Source organism: Fusarium odoratissimum (assembly GCF_000260195.1).
Source record: "Fusarium odoratissimum NRRL 54006 unplaced genomic scaffold supercont1.54, whole genome shotgun sequence".
NCBI classification, from domain to species: domain Eukaryota; kingdom Fungi; phylum Ascomycota; class Sordariomycetes; order Hypocreales; family Nectriaceae; genus Fusarium; species Fusarium odoratissimum.
Window position 1 is genome coordinate 61,681 of NW_022158734.1, and position 13,176 is coordinate 74,856.

Genomic DNA, 13,176 nt, shown 5'->3' on the forward strand with positions numbered 1-13,176 from the left:
GCTGAGCTTGCTGTGGAATGGCACCATTATCTTTCAGCTGAAAACATTCGGTTTAAATAACTGTTTTCGCCATCACATGAATATTGTTCCTCTTTCTCCTTCCTCCGCCATGATAGTATGCCAGCCAATGGGATTCTTTATTCTTTCTTCTTTTCTCTTGGTTAGCTATACCCTACCTCGGCTCACCAAAACATTCACACAACAGAGGGCGTCGAGACTTCCCGTGAGCTCAATGTCTCAAATGTTGGCATTTATCACAAGGTTGTCCGGAGCACATTCAAATAGATAGAGCGGGAAGACATAAGGTCCCACGAATAAGAAAGCGGCAGAGACAATTTAAAGTTTTGAAGCGCTCGTATGAAAGCCTATCATCAAATCATGCTGTTTTGACAGGCCTCAGCCGATTGGATGATGAAGAGCCAGGCATGACTCCGAAGGTGGCACTATGGGTCAAAGTCAACTTCAACCGGTTCCTTGTTGATCACTTCTCGATATTCTCCCTCGTTCTAGAACCATTATATATGGAGGCATCACCAACTCCCCTATCACTGAATAAGGTTGGGTGGCATATCAGCCAGAAATTGCCGGCAAATCCTATCGATCCACTATCAATTTGGCACTGTCGGGTCGACATCACTGCTTAAATCCATCTCTATTCAGAATGCAAGTCTTTTTTTAGGACCCATGAATGTCCCCTTCATCTCCAGGCTCCGATACCACCTCGTGGAAATGGAAATGCTTGAGAGAAAAGTGTGGGTTTTCGGCAGTTAGTTAAATTTTGGTCTCTCCTTCGCACCGGCCCGCTCTCCAGCACGGGAGCGATACAGGGGTGTTGTTTCCGGCTTGCCGGCCAAATAGGAAATTGTCCGAAGTCCATAGACGAACTTAATACCTAACGATTTAGTAAGAAATACGATTTCTTCAGCTGAAAGAAAAGAGAAAAAAAATCAAGACTGTTCCAAGCACCCTAAAAAGGATCCCTCCATTCCTCCATCAAAGCCAGTCTTTAGGTCCCACTGTGCTAAAAGGCAGCCCTCCAAGATCGGCGAGCAAAAGGTCCGCTCTCAGGCTGGGTCGATACACCCCAGATTGTGTACTCGGCATGGAACCAGGCTGCGGGTGAAACCGATCGGCCTCTTGTACCTCAGCGTTCCAACTTCTCTATCCCTCTTGTCGGTGGTGGCATCACCAATGTGGTTCTGGCTTTCAACCTCGTCAAGGCCGGTGGTGATGTCGGCTTGATCGAAGCCACAGATGATATGGGCGGTTGTCTCCGAACCATTCAAACCCCTGACGGTGTCAAGATTAGTGAAATGGGAGAAATGCGTTTCCCCCTTTTCTGGGGACCTTCTCTACTAATACGCCAATGAGTTCCATTACACCTTCATTCAGAACTTCCCTGATCCAGGCAAAGTTCCCACGATCGTCTTCTGCCAGGAGACTCCTATCTCTTGGATCAGCCAGAACGTCACTGTTAAAGGCTTCGAGAAAGTCAGCAACGGCTGGGGGTCTCTGATCTCCAAGGGCTTGACTGGTGTTTCTCAGTCGATTACTGCAGTCACGCAGCTCACAAAGTGGCTCAGTTCATCTGACGTTGACACACGCAACCAAGTCATCCCGGAATAGCAAAAGTACCTCGATGAGTTTTGGCAATGACAGTTTCTACACTGCACTCCAGCGCATCTTTGGGGAGAAACACGAGTGGGACGTTCCGGGTGGTCAGGTCTGGACTGAAGATGACTTTGAGCGATTCGGTACCCTCGGCGTTGGTTCAGGTGGCTTTGGCGCCGTCTACTCTGCTGGCTTCAACTCCATCTTCCGCCTCATCGTCAATGGCCTCGAGTCAGACCAGGCTGTCTTTGCCAAGATGACTGATGATGGTCTCCAAGCGACCGGCATCCGGGAGTTGGCCAACGTCAAATGGCAGAGGGCTCCGGACCTGGGCCTCAAGACCAAGTTTGACACTGTTGCCAAGATCACCAGCGGCGGCGGCGGCGATGTTGACTATGTTGTTATCCAGGAGACTCCATCTTCTGATGACGGTAATTCCATCGCTGACCAGGCCTAGTATGATCTTGCTGTTGTTGGCACCTCGAGCCGAGCCATGAACTTTGCCCTCGCGGATGTCTCGGACACAACCAACGAGCCCATCATGTCATCTGCTGTCAACCGTGGTATCACCGATCTACACATGACTGCCTCCTCTAAGCTTTTCATCCGCACGAAGAAGTTCTGGAGTGACCAGCCAGCTGATTTCCCTCGTGTTATTCTGTCTGATACAGACCTTCCCCAGGCTTACACGCTCGACTACGGACATCCAGACTATGGCATGGTCCTTCTCACGTATGCTTGGGAGGATCTCTCGCAGACCATCTTGGCCATCCAAGATCCTCACAAGCTGCTCTCTATCCTCAAGGAGCAGATTGCCCGTATCATGCGAGATAGCAGCTATCCCAACTACGCCGACTTCCTCGACCCGGTGACTGACGATGACGTGTACCTCGTCCACTGGCCCCTCGATCAGTACTCCTATGGTGCATTTTCTCTTGGTCTTCCAGGACAGGACAAGCTCATCTCTTCCATGTTCTATGACTACCAGAAGCTGAACGATACTTCGAGCTCCCGAGTCTTGATCAACAGTGACTGCACGTCATTCCTCGGAGGTTGGGTTGATGGTGGACTGCAGCCAGCGCATAACTCTATGGCTGCAATCTTTGAGCGCTTTGGCTCTTTGAACCCTGTTGCAGCTAACTTTGCGCCTTCTGCGCTTTTGGGTGCCAGCCCTTACCAGTACTAAAGGAACGAGTGGGTTCCTCAACCATTACGTTCTTTTCATTCTCGGGGGAAGGTTGTTTTATTTGTCTTTTACTTATTCTCAGAATAGTCCCCTTAAGTACTCAATTCTACTTGCTTTAACTACCTGACTTAGAGAATCCTGTTATCTTTTGTAATGTGACTTCATCCCCCTGGTCTGTTTAGCTCGGAGTGAAAACGATAGCGCTCGGTGTTGTATTTCTTTGAACTATGTTGTCATTACTTGACCTTCAACTTTGGAAACGCTGGGATCCTCTCCACATTCTGAAACCATTGAATACGTCACTCCTATCAGGTATGAAACGTTGACGTGTTAACCCCAACTATACAGGTTTCGCAAACAAGAGAAAAGATCAAGCTGTCAAGACTGAGGTGTAGCAACGACGTGGAACAGTTGCAGCATATTACCCAATCCGACATAGTACAGGTGTATCACCATTAATGAAATTGTAACATCTGCACAGTTAAAACGAACTCACCTAGAGATCAGGCGTCTCATCAAGCAAACAAGAGGACACTTAATGCTGGTTCCATGGCCAAGGAATTCGCGCTCTAGGGTAATCTTGCCAGTAGCCTGCCAACTGAGCGACCACTCGGGCGGGTCCAGCACTAGACTGCGAAGTTGAGACGCCTAGTCTAGTTGACGTATGAGACCTGAAACAAATCCATTGTGGCTCTCGAAACGGGGGAAGGTGACATCATTGCAGCTTGTGTTGGAAACTCCTTCGTTATCTCGACGCCAAGTCCGTACTTCAAGCGGAAGTTAAGGCAATTAGAGTAAGTCTTTCGCATTGGGGTTGTTCGATTGTGTAAGTGACAGACGTACCCTTATAGCATAGATACATATTAATTGCATTCACCACATGAGCCACCAAGAGGTATACGTCCCCTCTTATTGCCAAAAACCGCCAGTGAGTAAATCGGATATACCGCCCTATCGGGTAGACAGGTGGGGATGTACTGCCCTGATAAGTGGGACAGGGGCAAACCTGGAGGAAATCTCTATCCGTGGGTCTTTATGTAACTCGATGAATATTACGATGTCCAGTACACAATTAAACAATACTTGTTAAAGCGTTGCCATGGTTTACTTGACTTTGTGCCACTTTGCTTTCGATGCTAGAGCCTAGAGGGAAGCTATCTCATCGGCACATTCAACGTCTTTGCATGTGAACATTGGTCAGTTCCCCTCTTTTGGAGATTACCCCTTGTTTCGCCCCACTAATCCCTGATCTCATCATTCCAGATGCAGTGGAGAGTCGCCACGTGAGGTCTAGTGTTTCTATACATGAACATTCTATAATAACTGGATATCCGGATTTATTGGTTCCTTTGGGTGTTTCTTCCGGAGCCGGTACTTGTTTTCTTCTCTGCAGGTCGTTATGTTCAAACATTATAGGGGCTCAACGTAGCAGGTGCTTGTTCATGATCAACGGAGCCGAGCCAGAGTTAGACTAGTCAAACGCGGAATTTAACTGAGGTTACATCGGATGTACGCCAAATGGGGCAACTCCCCTGGCAGACGCACACCAACTCTGTCTCAGATCCTTGGCAAGTGCCGTTGATCCTCCTTGAACGGGAGACACTAATTGAATAGTACCGGAACGCTAACGCTGGGTGACAGAAAGCCGGACTAACGGACAGACACTGACATAACGTATAAACAAACTGGTATTTCTGTCTGCGCACCAAATTATACAGCGAGCTATCTTATCTTGGCCTCGTACGGGGCACCGTAGCCGTTGCAGTCGGACGGCAATACCGCAATTAGAACGTAATGCAACGGTTAGTACAGTACAAGCAGGTATAATACCGACTACAATAGCAATCCACATTTCATATAAAGTTTCCCTTCCCCCCAGGGACTCATCTCTTGGCAGGATTTCCATCCTGACAAACTTTATTTGTGCAGAAACCATCAATTGATCTGTCCCCATCATGGCAGCTCACATCGAGAATCGAGGGCCGCAGCTCATGGCGGTGAATATCACCTTCTTCGCCATGGCACTGATCACATGCCTATTGAGATGTTATGTTCGGTTGTTCATGGTCAATGGGTTCAGAAAGGACGACTGGCTGATGGTTGTCGCCATGGTATGTTGAGCCTCAAGGGGTAACAAGTTTCCAGCAATTGACCCCTACTTTTTCTTTAGGTATTCTTCACTTGTTATGCGACCTCATCGACTGTTGGTGTCACTTTCGGCACGGGAAGACACCACGACGACCTCGAAACCAATCAAATCCACACTGCGATGATGTGCTGGTGGTTCTGCTACCTCGGATACGCCCTCACCATGATATCCTGCAAACTCTCCATCGGCTATTTCCTGCTCAGAGTGACCACCGAAAAGATCCAACGATGGACCATCTACCTCGCCATGTTTTCGACTGCCCTTTCGTGCGGCATCTTCTTTTTCGTCACCCTATTCCAGTGTCATCCTATATCATACTTCTGGAACAAGGACCAAGATGGCACATGCATTGATCCCGGTGTCGTCATTGGATTGGCGGCTCTCTACAGTGTTTTTGCTGTTGGTTCTGACCTTGTTTTTGCGCTGCTTCCTGGGTGGATTGTATGGAATCTGCAGTTACACAAGCGAACGAAATACTCACTGATCCCTCTGCTAGCTATGGGTTGCATGTACGTCTTCTTTTATACCACGGATGAAAAAAACTGTATTGACAATGCATATAGTGCTAGCGCAGCCGTCATTGCTCGATTCCCGTACTTGCATCTCCTTGGAAAGCCCGATTTCCTCTGTAAGCTCAAGACCCTCCTTTGATTACGTGGCAGTCAACTAACCTATTATTACCAGGGAATACCACTGACATTGCCATCTGGTCAACAATCGAGCAAGGATTGGCCATCACAGCAAGCAGCTTGGCGACCTTGCGGCCTCTGATCAAACAAATAGCCTTCCGCCTGAACCTGACGAGCAAGCCTCTATCACTCGGTCCATCTGGCTACGGATCATCACCGCGCACTCCTGGGCCTGGGACACCAAGAGCTTTCTCAAGTCGAGAGGCGTACACACTCTCCTCAGTGAGTCGTCAGGATGGCCCTGAAAAGAAAGGGTCGGGGTTTGATTCGAGACAACCAAGTGATCTCAAGCTTGGCATTAAAAAGGAGACCAAGTGGGAAGTCAAGATAACGAAAACAGCCATGAGTGAGAGCGAGGAGGAGTTGCACTCGCCAAGAGCATGGAGGAATAATAACATCATTTAAAAATACCCAAGGTAAACATAGTGCGTATTAAATAGCACAGCCATACTTAATCTCTTATATATTAACTCTTATCAATTAATCAGCAGATCGTTTGTAGATCTGCCCTTGGGCACTCTGTGAATTCGTGTTCTCTGAGATCCATACATCCTTGTTTCTCAAACTCTCCTACCAGCGGCTCAGTGAGAGATTCCACGGCTTCTAATGTACTCGATCTCGGTGTGAGTCTCGGGTGTTCTGGTCCCTTGCCCATCCATCTCACACGGCTCCACGTTGACCTGAAACGGTCTCCAGTAGTGAACCTGACCTGGGTCTTCCCCCTCAAACTCTTGAACTCCGGGGCTTCCGCGGTGCCATCTGTCGGGAGAGTGAGGGAAGTATAGCGGGCTTGAGATTTGCGGCATATATGGGACAGAGTAAAATGATTCTGTCGTGGGAGCTGACTGGACATTAACCTTCGCCTTTCGGTTCCTGCGCATCAGCCATAGGCCAACTAGAACTGCCAGCACAACAACTCCAGCGCCAACAGCAATACCAATAATTGCCCCTGTAGACAGTCCTGATTTTGAGCTTGATCCTCCTTCTGATGCAGCGGCCTTAGGATCAGTGCGTCCATCATCAAGCCTTGTTCGATTGGTAAAAACTGCCTTCATGCTTAGCAACGTGCCAAGATCATGATTAACAAATCCCTGGTCAGGCTTGACCTTGGTTGCACCTCCGTCTTCCGTCCCCCCAATAACACTTGTCACAAACCCAGGAACCTTATACCCGAAGAGACTCGGCTCATAGCCTGCCCAGACCTTCTTGAAGTTTGATTTGATCTGGTTGCCCAGATCGATGTTGTGAACTCCCCAAACCTCTTCGACATCACATGTTTCTTCCAGTGGGAATGCGCCGCCAATAGTGAGCATTTGTGAGCCTTGGTTGATGACATCGCATGATAGGCTGTGAGATGGGTAGTAGCCTGTCCCGTTTTGATCGAGAGGATAGCTTTTGATCCATGTGAAAGAAGGTAAAGAGAGGATATAGACGTCATCGAATCCAGGCCCCTCCATCCCATGTCCTGCATTAATGTATCTATGCATGAGTTAGCATCACGAAAGCAGTAGGCCAGATTCCGTCAATCTGACTGGGCCTTCTTACATGTTGTAGCTGCTGCGATCCTCTGCCCATACAGCTCCAGCACAGAATCTTCCCCGACTCTCAGGAATTGTACCGTTTGCCTTCTGAACGTGCCACTTGTTCGATATCATATCATAGAGAAAGATCTCGTCTAATGGCTGTGAGACCATGGTGCCATTATCTCCAGGGTCCTGAAACCCTCCAAAGTAGACCAGCATACCACGGTCGCTCGCAGGGATAAATGTCATGACTCCTTCAGCGCGTTTTATATCATCAGGTCCTGAGAGCTTGGCCCACGTATCACTGTCCATCTGGTATCGAATTAAGTCTGATGTCGCACGTCGTTCGCCGCTCCAGTCGGGCACAGAAGCTCTCGAAAGATAGCCTCCATAGTAATATCTAAAGAGGTCAGTACTGGTTATTGTATAAGGGCCACTTGAGCCAGGAAAGCCGTCAACTTACCCTTCCCCTCGCTCCTTTACTGTTGTAGCAGCCCCATAACTGACGCGCTTGATATCGTCGGAGGGCGGTCCGAAATCATCCCACTGATCATACCATATATCGTAGGACATGAAGTTCGAAGTGGTCGGGCTGCCGCTAAAGAATTCGCCGCCGAAGAGGAATAAACGGTAGTTAACATCATCTGCCCAAAGAGCACCGCCATGTACTGAAGGAACCGAGACATTCTTGCTGAGGTTCGCATGAATCTGCGGCATATTATCCTTGCTATTGTGATCAAGGTCATGCCACACCAGCCAGGTATCTGGAGAAATGGTTACTTCACTCCATGCAAGGTACGGGGAGACAGCGTACTTGTATAATTCTTTGGGTCGGTCTCTAGCGGTTTCCAGTTGACCAATCCTCCATCGATATATAGCTTTCGATCCACCACTGCTGTCTGGTGTCCAAATCGTCGGCAAAAGTCCTTGACGGGATCATTCTGGATTGAAAGATGGAGGCTGGTGACCAAGACTACAATCGATAAGAACCAGAACTTGGCTTCCATTGCACGAAGGAAGTTCTCAGCTTCCCGCACCTTGTGAGTAGTGAAATTATGAAGAGCACGGTCTTGTATTAGTATGGCATGTTGGGAGCCGAGACTAGGTAAATTACATGGTGGGACAGGAAGGGAATGATGTAGGTGCAAGGAGCAGAAATGGTCTTGTTATCTACATCTCAATCTGCAGTGCTCAGCCCCTACGGCCAAGCTTAAACTAGCTGCTCAGCCTTACGACTAAAAGCCCAGAAGGTTGTCTGCATTGGTATGATAGCCTGTGACATTCCGCATACGATTCGACGCCCATCTCAGTCCAATTGCGTCAAAACCACTCTTTGGCGTTTTATCCGCTCGCCAGTAATCTTAATGAACCGCAAAAACCATGGTAGAGAAGGTCACATCGCTCTGTAGCCAAGCCACCACCAGTTCGATAGCAGCTACTTGGAAGCCAGTTTTGAGAAGCCCTCCGTTCTGACCCGGAAGTTGGGGTTGTTTCAGTTGTGCACCCCACCCATAAACAGAAAGTGCGCGAATTTTCACGAAGCTGCTGCGGCCTCCAGATTTGACAACTGATCAATGGACTGCTTCTTATAGCTATTCTTGAAGAAAATAACAATTTAGTCTCGAGTTTATTTATTCTTGGCCCCCTGAGTGACATATGCCCTAACAGAGACTCATTTAATTGAGGTGCGCCCGCTAAGTTCCAGCGATTGATGTCACTCCGTAGAAACGCGGAGATACCACGTGAGGATGACCATGCCTCGATTACGTGGCGGATTGTGAGTCAAATCATCACAATGAGCTAGATATGATAATAATTAATGCCTAGCACATCTATTTACTTTCTAATATGTAATCATACTTGCTAAATAAGTCAGTGCCTTGTCACCTTCAAGAGATGCACAATGACTCACATTACATCCAAAATAACGAAGAGTTGCCCAACTCTCCGTGCGCCCTAGACTCACCGGGTTGTTGATGCTGAGAATCCGAAAGAGATATGCTAGGGTCTCAAGCAAACCACTCATCGCAATTGTCCAGTAATACGGCTTGCGATATCTGATGGCTTGGATAGCGTGTGCAATTGTTGCTAGAGCGAAGGTGACCATCATAATGGAGGATGCTGCTAAATTTGGGCAGAAGTCCCACTTGGTGTCAGTGACTTCGAGTGCTGGATATGGCTATGAGTTGAAGAAACGTCGTAAAAGATATGAGGTTATATGTACTGGCCATGGCATGTCCCAGGCATACTTGTGATGGTATAAGGGTGAAACTGTAGAGAATGTAGAAAAAAGGAAAGTAAAGGAATTAGACTTTAGCAAAGGGGAGTTAAGTAAGAAGTAAGAAGTCGGATAAGATTAAAAGAAGGACTTTATCAGGAGAAATTCAAGAAGACCTAGATAGACTTCTGTTTCTTATTGAAAGGCCTTTAGCTATCTCGGATGTTCCGGAGCAGCCAGCTTGAGCTTTAGAAAGATTGAAGTTGGTGGACAACTGGCTTATGTCCAGCTCAGCCACCAGTTTCGATATGTAATAGGAGTGAGCTTATAGTATCAGTACTGTAATATGCAAGGCGGGGGCCTGAGGCTTTGGCTCACAACTATTGGTGAACATCGTCGCATGAAACCCAAGCTCGAAAGTAGGAATCGGAACGTAAGGGAAGTGCCGTGTACAAGAACAACTGCGAGCGGTTGGAGATTTATATCACTATCCAGAAGTAATAGTGCAATCCATGCATAAGAGTAAATAGATCTAGTAGCGTTAAGGACGGATTTCGTCTTGAAACAAGATGCAGGATATGCTGGTTCCCATTACTGTTTAGCATAAAGAGCGCGCAGATTGTAAGTCATGTGCATATCAGCCAGTTGCGTCCGAACATGATGTCGATTAGGAGAAAGCTGACTGATGTTGCATATTTAGCTACCTGGGCCGATTCCTTTACTAAGCTCCTGGCTTTCAACCAGAGTCGATATTAACGCTTTCTTTCTATCAATTCCGACTTAAAACATAGACGAACTATTCTTTCTACCCTCTATGACAGTAGCCATGCCTCAAGCCTACTAGTTATTCCCGGAAAATAACATCCTTTCATTTCAGGTCATGCTTATAGAACTATCTAAGAAGGAGTTTACTTATATTATAAGTAAGATAGATTCGGTATCTAGGAATGACTATAACATGGAAATTATTAACTATCTATCTTATAATAGAGCCCCTATTCTTCTATGTCATCCTTATAATATGTCAATAGGGGAATTCTGAGGTAATAACTATACTATGTATCTTGGCTCTGATATTAAAGCCTAGGACTCTGCAAGAGCTTACAGCAAGGCCAAGGTTTTCCACTTTTCTAATTGGTCGCTTCCAAAGCCATGGCTTCATACGCCTGAAAGCTTCGCTTTGAGGTACAGCCCCCATGTACTAATATAACTGGCGTAGAAGACTGCATAGCAAGGACGATATGGAATTCTTTCTATATGGATTTTAAAAAAGAAACAGGAGGTAAGACTATCAATCCCTAGTTGTCTCTATACTTGATATGTAACATAATACAGGAGATCTGCGGTTGAAGTAGCAAGTCAAGGATTGCTTGCTGTAGTCTACTGAGGATAGGTAAATACGTTAATTGAAAGCAAAAAGAAAAGTCAAGGCCGATATCTATTGTGATAGAATTGAAGTAAGTGAGAAATCCCTAGCTGCATCTAATAGCAGTCAGTAGTAAGTACAGGGTATAGGCTATTGGCTGTGCATGGCTGACACAATTTGTCATGTGACCTCTTCCATGTGACATACCATCTGAACCCGCTCAAACTTGTCAAGCACCTTGTCTTACTTAACTATTTCTTCCATTACGTTTCACCCAAATTTCCTGTCGTTCTCAATCCCACCATGCGCTTAGCACTTCTTTTTGGCCTGATTGGCAGCGCAAAGGCTTCTGGTGACTATTTTGAGCCTTTTCCTACTTGCGCTGATTGTCTACCCGCCAGTGTTCACGATGCGCCTGGATTGGATTCAGTCTCTCGTTATCTTCCGGGTACGCTGCCCTTTACTTCAGATCCCAATTATTCATTATCGCCAGCGATAATTAAACCGATTGGTTAATTACTAGGACCGCTGCTGTACGCTTCTATAATGGCACTGTGAAAAACATTGCGTCTATTCCTGCAAACCCGGAATATGCAGCACTTATGAAGCGTCTAGCCAATTCTCCTCCGCCTCCACCACCATCCAGATGGGAGAAGTTGCGACGATCTTTCAACAAAAAGATCGGAAGGTCAGCAACGCCCGATGTCGGCATTATCGCCACCATACTTGTCTCGCTACGCGACGTGACTTCTATCGCAGTCACGAGTCCGTTGGATAGAGTGGCTGTGTCGCACTTCCGGATTCAAGGCTTGGCAGAACCAGACCTCTGGGACGCGCTCGAATATGCGCATATTCGACCGTGGGTGGCCGCTGGTCTGCCCCGTCCAAAAGTTGTACTTCCTTTGCCCGCTGCCGGCGGATACCCAAGCCAGCTTCTCGAGTCATATGCTGTTTTCGCGGGGCATAGGAAGGGTTTGTGTAAACACTACAAAAGCTTCTGGCAATGTGCGGAGGAGCAGGGCAATGTTCCCTTGGAGACAACCCTAGTCGTGGGAATCACTCCTACCGATTTACGTGGAGAGATTATCAGGACTCGGTCTGCATTTACGGATCTCCAGCCCAGACACGGTGACCGGGCGTTTGTAGACCTTGAACTAGGTCTAGCTACCTCGGAGGACAAACCCGACTTCTGGGCTCGCGTGACCGACAGGCTGCAGGGTTTCTGCGGCACAGTTCCCGAAGGATTCCGCCTCGACACAATATTGCTGACAGGAGAGAACGCGACACACCCGGCTTTTCTTCAAGCCTTACGAAGCGCGCTCGTAGGTAACGGGTACCTGCAGAGAGAAAGCGATAGCGGGGGAAAAGTATCATTCGTTCATGAGGGGGGAGCAGTAATTGATCCTGTCTTTGCTAGTGCTAGAGGGGCAGCTCAATATGCAAGGTGGAGGCAGGAGGCGCCAATCGGGTGTGAAGAACAGGACAGGTGCGAGGAAAAGAGGAGGAGACAAGGCAAGCATGTTGAGTTGAGGTAACCAACAGTGACGTGTTGGTGACAGCCTTAATTGTGGAGTATTTGAATTCAGGGGTTATCAGATCATTCGGCATGGACTTCCTGCTGCTTTGGAGTCAGGGCCGCTGCATTTTTATCGCTAAGCTTAATTGTTTAATTTGCGTGGTCTGTTAGGACTTCATTATTCTGCTTGGCACGAGCCAACAGGAAGGCGAGAGGTGGCGCAATAGAAAGCGAGATAAATGTATGGATGACACGATAAGGTTCTGACGCTCCATTTAGCCTGAAAGTATCTCAGCAAATCCTTGGCATAGGAGCACGGGACCATTAGGAAATATCGCATTTTGGAATCCCTGTTGTCTCTTCGCTCAAGTATAAGCCTGGATCTTCTATTCTGATGCCGATATGTCCAGCATGCTAACCAGCCTGATTTTCTTGCTACAGGGGCTGTCTTCATGAAGAGCTGTTCGCCACCGAGGACCAATGCAAGACCTACTGCACTGCAAATGGCTGCACCAAGACGAAGAACAAGGATGGAGAGGAGCGATTCGAATGCGACTACGGAGAGCGGAAGAAGGGCGATTGCAGCGCTGGCATATATAGCGGCCTGTGGCAATGCGAGAACAGGTGTGATGGTGGTAAGTGCGAGCGAGAATTGGGCACGGGAGACTTCAACTGCACTGGCTGCGCCAAGGAAGAGTCAAAGTGCGAGGATGGAGTGTATGATGACTTTGACAAATGCTTTGACAAATGCTTTGACAATTGTCATCAGGGCATGTGTTCGGAGAGCGCGGGAGAGGATGGTGTTACTTGTAAGTGTTGAAAGACATTTGAGTTGGCATGATGATGGTTGGGCTAGTCAAGAGTAAGGGGGGGGGGGGGGTTATTCCTATATGAATAGGTAGTCTTCGACATTTTGAA

At 47.6% G+C, this 13,176-nt stretch overlaps 4 protein-coding genes across 5 annotated transcripts; 3 read left to right on the forward strand and 1 right to left on the reverse strand.

Moving 5' to 3' along the window:
• Positions 1-684: 684 nt before the first annotated feature.
• On the forward strand, positions 685-2,797 carry FOIG_15543 (uncharacterized protein; the record flags this gene model as incomplete). The annotated part of the gene is made up of 5 exons (XM_031216914.1): positions 685-766; positions 1,033-1,298; positions 1,372-1,557; positions 1,613-2,008; positions 2,069-2,797. The coding sequence occupies 5 exons, from the start codon at positions 685-687 to the stop codon at positions 2,795-2,797; spliced, it is 1,659 nt and encodes a 552-aa protein (XP_031053353.1).
• A 1,894-nt stretch (positions 2,798-4,691) lies between these two features.
• On the forward strand, positions 4,692-6,159 carry FOIG_15544 (uncharacterized protein). 2 transcript variants are annotated; one of them, XM_031216915.1, is made up of 4 exons: positions 4,692-4,908; positions 4,968-5,455; positions 5,510-5,574; positions 5,631-6,159. In XM_031216915.1, the coding sequence occupies exons 1-4, from the start codon at positions 4,753-4,755 to the stop codon at positions 6,038-6,040; spliced, it is 1,119 nt and encodes a 372-aa protein (XP_031053354.1). In that variant the 5' UTR covers positions 4,692-4,752; the 3' UTR covers positions 6,041-6,159. The 2 variants fall into 2 exon arrangements, with proteins under 2 accessions (XP_031053354.1, XP_031053355.1); XM_031216916.1 differs by having other exon boundaries at positions 4,692-5,455.
• A 57-nt stretch (positions 6,160-6,216) lies between these two features.
• On the reverse strand, positions 6,217-8,165 carry FOIG_15545 (uncharacterized protein; the record flags this gene model as incomplete). Its single annotated transcript, XM_031216917.1, has 4 exons — positions 6,217-7,114; positions 7,181-7,558; positions 7,622-7,922; positions 7,973-8,165. 4 exons carry the CDS (start codon positions 8,163-8,165, stop codon positions 6,217-6,219), a joined length of 1,770 nt encoding a protein of 589 aa, XP_031053356.1.
• Positions 8,166-11,045: 2,880 nt separating this feature from the next.
• On the forward strand, positions 11,046-13,078 carry FOIG_15546 (uncharacterized protein; the record flags this gene model as incomplete). The annotated part of the gene is made up of 3 exons (XM_031216918.1): positions 11,046-11,190; positions 11,358-12,273; positions 12,700-13,078. The coding sequence occupies 3 exons, from the start codon at positions 11,046-11,048 to the stop codon at positions 13,076-13,078; spliced, it is 1,440 nt and encodes a 479-aa protein (XP_031053357.1).
• Between the last annotated feature and the right edge of the window lie 98 nt (positions 13,079-13,176).